General features: G+C 44.7%; 2 protein-coding genes across 2 annotated transcripts in view; both read right to left on the bottom strand.

Moving 5' to 3' along the window:
* The window catches only part of LOC310949716 (troponin I, fast skeletal muscle-like), a 6851-nt gene extending 373 nt beyond the window's left edge, over window positions 1–6478 (bottom strand). The window contains exons 1-7 of the mRNA XM_083917230.1: window positions 6353–6478; window positions 5168–5200; window positions 4438–4474; window positions 3397–3525; window positions 1477–1566; window positions 1220–1393; window positions 1–4 (exon numbers count right to left, since the gene is read on the bottom strand). The exon at window positions 1–4 is cut by the window's left edge and continues 373 nt beyond it. Coding sequence (XP_083773356.1) covers window positions 1–4; window positions 1220–1393; window positions 1477–1566; window positions 3397–3525; window positions 4438–4474; window positions 5168–5175 — 442 coding nt within the window. The 5' untranslated portion in view covers window positions 5176–5200; window positions 6353–6478. The remainder of the gene's footprint in view (window positions 5–1219; window positions 1394–1476; window positions 1567–3396; window positions 3526–4437; window positions 4475–5167; window positions 5201–6352) is intronic.
* A 1784-nt stretch (window positions 6479–8262) lies between these two features.
* The window catches only part of LOC310949717 (troponin I, fast skeletal muscle-like), a 7695-nt gene continuing 5957 nt past the window's right edge, over window positions 8263–10000 (bottom strand). Inside the window, exons 6-7 of the mRNA XM_083917231.1 lie at window positions 8623–8796; window positions 8263–8539 (exon numbers count right to left, since the gene is read on the bottom strand). Coding sequence (XP_083773357.1) covers window positions 8462–8539; window positions 8623–8796 — 252 coding nt within the window. The 3' untranslated portion in view covers window positions 8263–8461. The remainder of the gene's footprint in view (window positions 8540–8622; window positions 8797–10000) is intronic.

Genomic DNA, 10000 nt, shown 5'->3' with positions numbered 1-10000 from the left:
TCGGCTGCAGAGAACAAACGTGCGGTCAGACACGGGTTCAGTTTCACCGACACGCCAAACACACACACACTTTTATTTATTATTATTTATTATTATTCAGTTTCACCGACACGCCAAACACACACACACACGTTTATTTATTATTATTATTTATTATTTATTATTATTTATTATTATTCAGTTTCACCGACACGCCACACACACACTTTTATTTATTATGATTTATTATTATTTATTATTATTTAGTTTCACCGACACGCCACACACACACACGTTTATTTATTATGATTTATTATTATTTATTATTATTTATTATTATTCAGTTTCACCGACACGCCACACACACACAAGTTTATTTATTATAACTTATTATTTATTTTTGCTTCATCAAAGAAAGAAAAACTCTTTATTACAACGAGAAATTACTCGAAATAAAGACTTTTTATTGATTTATTTACTGAATAAAGACTTTTTATTTATTTTATTTATTTACTGAATAAAGACTTTTTATTATTTAATTTATTTACTGAATAAAGACTTTTTATTTATTTTATTTATTTACTAAATAAAGACTTTTTATTTATTTGATTTATTTACTGAATAAAGACTTTTTATTTAATTTATTTATTTACTAAATAAAGACTTTTTATTTATTTGATTTATTTACTGAATAAAGACTTTTTATTTATTTGATTTATTTACTGAATAAAGACTTTTTATTTATTTGATTTATTTACTGAATAAAGACTTTTTATTTATTTGATTTATTTACTGAATAAAGACTTTTTATTTATTTGATTTATTTACTGAATAAAGACTTTTTATTTATTTGATTTATTTACTGAATAAAGACTTTTTAATTATTTACTGAATAAAGACTTTTTAATTATTTACTGAATAAAGACTTTTTAATTATTTACTGAATAAAGACTTTTTAATTATTTACTGAATAAAGACTTTCTTCTTTTTTATTTTAAAATAAATAAAAAGACATTTTTTTTTCTTAAAACATTGAATTAGTATTTGAAAACATTGTCTTTTATCCCAAAACAGTGACTTACTCTCCTCGTTTTACAGACATTTAAATAACACGATGACCTGTAACAGACACGGGGACGTTTCCACACGTTCACAGTGGACAGGATGTTACCTCATAAAGCCTGTGGTCACTTCCTGTCCCCGGAGCGTCGGGGTGAACGTGTGACAGAGCTGCACTCACCTCCTCCTTGACCTCCTTCTTGACCTGCTTCAGGTTGGCCCTCAGGTCCATGTTCACCGTGTGCTTGGAGCCCAGCAGCGCCTTCAGCATGGTGTCCGCGGACATCCGCACCTTCTTCAGGGCGGGCTTCTTCACGCCCCTCAGATCCACCACTTTAATGTTCAGGTCCTCGATCTGCAGAGTCACAGTTTGCATCAGTTCAGTGTTTTAAATAAACGGGTCGTGGCTGTTTCCTGTCGCGTGTTGCGGGCGCTCACCTCTTTGTCGGCCTTCGCCACTTTGGCCGCCACGTCGTACCTCTCCTCGTCGATCTGCTCGATGAGGGCGTTGAGCTTCTTGCAGGTTTCCTGTGGACAGACGCGGCTCTGGTGTCACACAAACGTGCAGCGAGGACGCGTGTTCGATACCAGCTTTGAGGGGAAACGGCGTCCCGTTCAGATTTGTTTGTTACGTATAAATAAATAAATGATTTCAGCGGTGGAACGTAACAAAGAGCGTTCACGTATTTAAGACTGAAGCGCTGTGTTTGCTGGAAAAATCGCCCCGGGCGACACAAACACAACAGTAATCTAATTATGTGCATCCAAAATAAGAATTAAAGAGTTTTCACCACTTTAATTTAATAAATTTAACAATATAATTGTTATTTTTTCAACAACCTGTTCCGAAGTGTTGAGATGTGTGTGTTAAAATGTGACCGTGTGTGCGTGTGCGTGTGTGTGCGTGTGTGTGTGTGTGTGTATAAACACACAGCAGATGAAACTAAGGGAACAAATGATTAATTCTTGATTCATCCTGAATTATTGTTATTATTATAGTTCAGAATGTGGCTGTTCCACTTCTGTACGCACACGTGGGATTTCCCAGAGCTTCTCTCTGGGTTCAGATCTGGACTCTGGACCTTTGATCGTTTTAAAATTCTTGCGTCAGTGAACGGCGTCACCTGTTTACAGGCAGACTGACGGGAGCGTGGCAGCTAATCAGCGCCTACGGTCCCTCGACCACCTCCTCAAACATACAGCAGTCAGACACATTCACACGAGGCGAGGAGGGTGAAGTGTCTCGCCCAAGGACACAACGACCATGACACAAGTAGGGCAGGGTGGGGAAGGAACCGCTGCCCCTTCAGACAAACCGCTGCCCCTTCAGACGTTGGCCAACTCGCTCTAACAAGAGGCCCAACTCCTGCTGCAGTAAACTCCTCCAAACCACGACACTAAAGTTCAGTTTATTTGGGTCTGATGGAAACTTGATGTTCTGGGAACTGGGGACGACTGAACCCAAAGTGTGTGAAGACGTCTGTTACATTTAGAGGAGGAAGAGGAAGAGTCCAGATCTAGACCCCATAGAGCAGGGGTCCCAGGGGCGCTGTGGCTGCAGGTTTTCATTCCTACCAAGCAAAAACTCACCTGATCCACTTACTCAACCACCTGAGTCGCCTTCACACAGCTGGATTTGTTGGATCAGGTGTGTTTTTGCTCCGTTGGAATGAAAACCGTGTGATCAGTTGGGGGGAGAGTTGCGTGGCAGCCTTTGTCTGTGGCCGTGCCCTCAGGAACAAAGGCTGCCAGGCTTTGGGGCCTAGTCTTGTTCCTTTGTTTGATCAGGCTGAGGAAGAGTTCACGTTTATCCAGACATGAACAATCATCTTTGGGATGCTGGTTGCACCTACAGGAGGAAGAGTCCAGATCTAGACCCCATAGAGCAGGGGTCTCAGACTGATCCAGTAAAGGGGCGCTGTGGCTGCAAGAACACACCTGATCCACTTACTCAACCACCTGACTCGCCTTCACACAGCTGGATTTGTTGGATCAGGTGTGTTCTTGCTTGGTTTGAATGAAATCCTGCAGCCTCAGCGACTCTTTACTGGGTCAGTCTGAGACACCTACGCCATAGAGGATCTCTGGGAAATCCTCTGCAACAAAGTAACGTGTCAGAAACCCACTGCAGTTACTGAACTGTGGAAGAGACTGAAGAACGGTGCAGACGAAAGCAGAGATGTGCTGAAGTCATTCACAGCCGTGGCCTCGACACTTCCTGATTTTCACTGAATACAGGTTTTTGTTGACGTGCCGTCGTTATTTTCTATCAGATTCTGAACAATAAGAAGAATAAATCAAGACTTAACGCGTTGTTTTCCCATCTTAAACACGCAGCAGACTCCGGTTTGCTCTCACCATCAGGGCGTTGTGGTCCCCGCTCAGGTCCGGGCCGTGGCAGTGTTCGGCCATGTACGCCTCCTTGGCCGCTTTGTCGTCCTTCTTCTCCTGTTCGAGCCAGTTCTGAGCGATGCCCAGAATCAGACTCTGCAGGACAAACGACACGGACACGTCAGGATTCTGTCACCGCTTTAATAACGCTCACAAAGAACTGGCTCCTAGAGGACACTTTAACACATGCTTATGCTCCTAGAGGACACTTTAGCACATGTTTATGCTCCTAGAGGACACTTTAACACACGTTTATGCTCCTAGAGGACACTTTAGCACACGTTTATGCTCCTAGAGGACACTTTAGCACACGTTTATGCTCCTAGAGGACACTTTAGCACACGTTTATGCTCCTAGAGGACACTTTAACACATGCTTATGCTCCTAGAGGACACTTTAGCACATGTTTATGCTCCTAGAGGACACTTTAACACACGTTTATGCTCCTAGAGGACACTTTAGCACACGTTTATGCTCCTAGAGGACACTTTAGCACACGTTTATGTTCCTAGAGGACACTTTAACACACGTTTATGCTCCTAGAGGACACTTTAGCACACGTTTATGCTCCTAGAGGACACTTTAGCACACGTTTATGCTCCTAGAGGACACTTTAGCACACGTTTATGCTCCTAGAGGACACTTTAACACACATTTATGCTCCTAGAGGACACTTTAACACACGTTTCTGCTCCTAGAGGACTCTTTAGCACACGTTTTTCAAAATTTGCATAAATATTTTTGCACCAAACGTTTGCATATGATCTCATTTCAATACGTGCAAACAGCTCAGGAGCAACATCACAACAGAATTATGAAAAAAAACCCAATTCATCACTTAAAACAACTGAAGTTTAAAGCGTGAACACTAAAGAAAATGGTCCCCATCACATTTGCCAAAGACACCGGTGTCACGCTGTTGGACTTCAGTGCCTTAAAGAACACGTTCACAGCTAATGTTTGACTTTGAAACATGTGTTTTTATTATGTCAGGGCGGAGAGCGTTACCTTGAGGTGATGCCTGCGGCTGGAAGTCAGCTTCTTCCTGTTTGGGAGGAAGTGACATCACGTGAAATTAGAAAAGATGCTTTTACTTCAACAAGAGAAAAGATTCAAACCAAGTCATTTAACAGAACTTTCCTAACTTCAGGAAAATATGGTTTTTATGAATTTTAGATTCTGTAATTATGAGATTTTGTGTTTTAAAGAGGAAAAACTAAACAGGGTCAAATATTTCACTCTTAACTGATTTCATCATGAAACTTCCACAGTTCATCACTAACTTTAACAATATGACTTTTTCTGATATTTCATGTTTAACAATGCAATTATCTAAAGAAATATGAGCTCATTTTCATCATTTTAGGAGCAGAAATGTGAACTTTTGATAAAACCAGGTTCAAATTATTGATTAATTTTGTTTCTATATTAGAATCAAACATTTTATCTCTTTTATCGTTCCATAAATCAGACATTTCCTGCATGTTTTTCTGCATAAATGTTGCATAAATGTTGCTGTGAACGTAAAAACCTTCAGAATAAAGAGAGGAATGAAAGAGAAACAGATTGATTCAACACTCTTCAGGTGAATGGGTTAAAAAACGTGTGAAATCTGGTGTTTCTCTGATGCTGTGAGTTTAAATCTTCAGACACAAAAAGACAAAGTGGAGTCAAAGTTCCTGTGACACTGTGACTGAAGTGTGTGTGGAGTGTGTGTGGAGTTGTTGTTCACACTTACTCAGACATCTCTGCGTTCTCTGCGTTTCACGACCTGCATGAAAACACACAGATTTCTCTTTTATGAATCCATAAATCAGCCTGAAAAACATCAGTTTCCTCGTGTTTCTATGAATAAATGAGGCTGAGAACATAAAGAACAGATTTAAAATCATTTAAACAGATTTAATCAACAAATAAACGTCTGAAATGTTGAGTTTAAATATGCAAATGAGGCGTTATGAAGACACAGGAAGCGCCCCTGTGAGGAGGTGAAGCCCCGGAGCCTTTTTGACCCCTGCTGAACGCCGTAGTGTCTCAGACAGTGATGTCAGCGCAAGTTTCCCTGAGCTCAGCACTTCCTTGGCTCTGACGGACGGACGGGGGAATGTCTGTGTGGCGTAACGTGATCCGAGAGCAGCTGGAGAGCCGCGGCGTCGACTAAAACTAAACTGGGACGCTGGGCTCCGGTTCCCCTCGCTGCCGGATCGGGTGCAGGGTTCATTTACAGCTCTTCTCCTGAGGAATATCGTTAATTTAACCTTTAAACGCATGTTTGGAAACTCTCTCGTGGTCAAATTTGACTTTTTTATCTCCTTTAAAACTCTTTGGACACATTTAGACGCACCCCCTTTAAAAAGATGCGCCTTAAAAACTTTAATTTGACGCATAAATGTGAAATTAATTGGTAAATTAAATCAACCAGCTGCTCAGTCCTTCACACAAATCCAGTTATTAACGATAACATCACCAGAGTTATGACGAACGCAACAAACGAGCTTCAAACGGGAACATTTTCGCGCCTTTACGACTTAAAAAAGGCGGAAATCTGACGTTTGTGTCGCTCCGATCCCCTTTGAAGTGTCACATTTTAACACTAATTCAAAATAATTCAAACGTCACGACGACAGGAAGGCGTTCGCGCTCGTCGCATAGTTCTGAGGGGTTTTAACGGCGAGCTCGCAAAACATCTCCAGGGCCGTAAAGAAGCTGTACGCGGTGCAGCTGAAGCTGAACGCGCCCCATAAATTCAGGTCTGTCAGGAAAAAAGGTCAAACGTCGACGGCAGAGGTGCAGAGAGCGCCGTCCGGGGGTCAGAGGTGTACGGGGGTCTGGTTGCAGGTGGAAGGAGAGATGCTGCGGTCAGAGAAGCTCACGGAGACGCTGGAAAACACAAAGTAGAGACGGGTAAAATCAGATTTCTCACCTGCGGAGGAGGAGAAGAGGAGGAGGAGGAGGAAGACGAGGAGGACGAGCGCACGCTTGTGGAGGAAAAGGAGAGTCTGCCGAAGCCGCACAGGGTAAAAATGAAATAGGGTATTTATGGTGGCTCAGCAAAATGCTCCCATCCTCTTTATGGAAATGGATTCCCGCGCAGACCAATGGGCCGGCGAGCGCCTGAAATACCCCGGCCCAGCCCCGCGCAGCGCACACCGCCTCCCCCCTGGGGGTCCACGTCCAGCCTGCAGACGCAGATTCACACGGGGGAGGGAAGGGAGGGGGGGGGGGGATTAAAAGAGCAGGGACGCAGCGTGTTTCACCTGGAGGGGTCGTCCAATCAGAGCCCTTTAAAACCAGGAACTTTCACCTGGAGGGGTCGTCCAATCAGAGCTCTTTAAAACAAATATTTCATGTGGAAGTGTCGTCCAATCAGAGATCTTTATAACCAGAGATTTTACCTGGAGGGGTCGTCCAATCAGAGCCCTTTAAATCAGTGATTTCACCTGGAGGGGTCGTCCAATCAGAGCCCTTTAAATCCAGAGATTTCACCTGGAAGTGTCGTCCAATCAGAGCCCTTTAAAACCAGGAACTTTCACCTGGAAGTGTCGTCCAATCAGAGCCCTTTAAATCAAATATTTCACGTGGAAGTGTCGTCCAATCAGAGCCCTTTAAAACCAGAGATTTCACCTGGAGGGGTCGTCCAATCAGAGCCCTTTAAACCAGAGATGTCACCTGGAGGGGTCGTCCAATCAGAGCCCTTTAAAAACAGACACTTTCACCTGGAGGGGTCGTCCAATCAGAGCCCTTTAAAACCAGAGATTTCACCTGGAAGTGTCGTCCAATCAGAGCCCTTTAAAACCAGGAACTACAAAAGGAGACGGTTAAGTTTAGACGACTAAAGGAGACGGTTAAGTTTAGACGACTAAAGGAGACGGTTAAGTTTAAACGACTAAAGGAGACGGTTAAGTTTAGACGACTAAAGGTGACGGTTAAGTTTAGATACTAAAGGAGACGGTTAAGTTTAGACGACAAAAGGAGACAGTTAAGTTTAGGCGACTAAAGGTGACGGTTAAGTTTAGACGACTAAAGGTGACGGTTAAGTTTAGACCACTAAAGGTGACGGTTGAGTTTAGATGACTAAAGGTGACGGTTGAGTTTAGACACTAAAGGAGACGGTTAAGTTTAGAAGACTAAAGGAGACGGTTAAGTTTAGACGACTAAAGGAGACCGTTAAGTTTAGACGACTAAAGGAGACGGTTAAGTTTAGACGACTAAAGGAGACGGTTAAGTTTAGACGACTAAAGGAGACGGTTAAGTTTAGACACTAAAGGAGACGGTTAAGTTTAGACGACTAAAGGTGACGGTTAAGTTTAGTCACTGAAGGAGACGGTTAAGTTTAGACGACTAAAGGTGACGGTTAAGTTTAGTCACTAAAGGAGATGGTTAAGTTTAGACGACTAAAGGTGACGGTTAAGTTTAGACACTAAAGGAGACGGTTAAGTTTAGACGACTAAAGGTGACGGTTAAGTTTAGTCACTAAAGGAGACGGTTAAGTTTAGACGACTAAAGGTGACGGTTAAGTTTAGACGACTAAAGGAGACTGTTAAGTTTAGACATATGAAGGAGACGGTTAAGTTTAGACGACTGAAGGTGACGGTTAAGTTTAGACGACTGAAGGTGACGGTTAAGTTTAGATGACTAAAGGAGACGGTTAAGTTTAGACGACTAAAGGAGACGGTTAAGTTTAGACGAATAAAGGAGACAGTTAAGTTTAGACGACTAAAGAAGACGGTTAAGTTTAGACCACTAAAGGTGACGGTTAAGTGTCGGTTTTCTTCGGTTTGCTGTAGAAACAAAAAGTTGTTAAAGTGCAGATGAACGTAACAAACAAAATAATCATTATTTAAAACATTTATTTGTGACGACTCTTGAACTCCTGTACACTGTTAAGTGACCTTTGAACCGCGTACACGGCGGCGCCACTTTGTGTCGCTTCGTCCTCGTTCCACAAAAAAAAAACACGGAAAAAGTGTCGCCGCTCCGTGACACATGGCGGCGCTCGGACCCTGCCGCCGCCCTCGCCACCTCAGGGTTCTTAGGAAGTCTCGAACATCTTCTTCCTGTCGGCCTTGTCCTCGATGTTCTTACGCCAGTCGCCGACCGCCTCCGTCGACTGCGGGGAACAAGACGGACTCATGAACACGGGCACGCGGGGACCTGAGACTCAAACGTGGCGCTCCCCAAACGCCCGCTCACCTCCTCTTTGACCTCCTTCTTGACCTGCTTCAGGTTGGCCCTCAGGTCCATGGTCACCTTGTGCTTCCCTCCCAGCAGCGCCTGCAGCATGGCGTCCGCGGACATGCGCACCTTCTTCAGGGCGGGCTTCTTCACGCCGGCGAGCTCCACCACCTTCATCTTCAGGTCGTCGATCTGGAGACGGGAAAAGAAACGACGTGACGTGACGTGGTGTGATGTCGTGGAAGCGGCCGCTCAGAGGAACACGTGGCGCTCTCTCCGAACCGATCGTTAGGGACTTTCTCATTTACGCCAATGCTAATAATGCTAATGCTAATGACAATGCTAATGTTATAGCGGCTCCTGATTGGTCGGGTACAGGGGCAGGATTACTAATGGAACCCAGAGCGACTCCTGATTGGTCCGTTACAGGGGCAGGATTACTAATGGATCCCAGAGCGACTCGTGATTGGTCGGGTACAGGGGCAGGATTACTAATGGAACCCAGAGCGGCCCCTGATTGGTCGGGTACAGGGGCAGGATTACTAATGGAACCCAGAGCCGCTCCTGATTGGTCGGGTACAGGGGCAGGATTACTAATGGAACCCAGATCGGCTCCTGATTGGTCGGGTACAGGGGCAGGATTACTAATGGAACCCAGAGTGGCCCCTGATTGGTCGGGTACAGGGGCAGGATTACTAATAGAACCCAGATCGGCTCCTGATTGGTCGGGTACAGGGGCAGGATTACTAATGGAACCCAGAGCGGCTCCTGATTGGTCAGGTACAGGGGTAGGATTACTAATGGAACCCAGAGCGGTCCTGATTGGTCGGGTACAGGGGCAGGATTACTAATGGAACCCAGAGCGGCCCCTGATTGGTTGGGTACAGGGGCAGGATTACTAATGGAACCCAGAGCGACCCCTGATTGGTCGGGTACAGGGGCAGGATTACTAATGGAACCCAGAGCGGCCCCTGATTGGTCGGGTACAGGGGCAGGATTACTAATGGAGCCCAGATCGGCTCCTGATTGGTCGGGTACAGGGGCAGGATTACTAATGGAACCCAGAGCGACTCCTGATTGGTTGAGTACAGGGTTAGGATTACTAATGGAACCCAGAGCTGCCCCTGATTGGTCGGGTACAGGGGCAGGATTACTAATGGAACCCAGAGTGGCTCCTGATTGGTAGGGTACAGGGGCAGGATTACTAATGGAACCCAGGGCGGCTCCTGATTGGTCGGGTACAGGGGCAGGATTACTAATGGAGCCCAGATCGGCTCCTGATTGGTCGGGTACAGGGGCAGGATTACTAATGGAGCCCAGAGCGGCTCCTGATTGGTCGGGTACAGGGGCAGGATTACTAATGGAACCCAGAGCGGCCCCTGATCCGGCAGCACTC

The sequence above is a fragment of the Echiichthys vipera genome (genome assembly GCF_963691815.1).
Source record: "Echiichthys vipera genome assembly, chromosome: 7".
Classification (NCBI taxonomy): domain Eukaryota; kingdom Metazoa; phylum Chordata; class Actinopteri; order Perciformes; family Trachinidae; genus Echiichthys; species Echiichthys vipera.
Note: the sequence above shows the minus strand (reverse complement) of the source record. Positions and strands in the feature narration are given on the sequence as shown.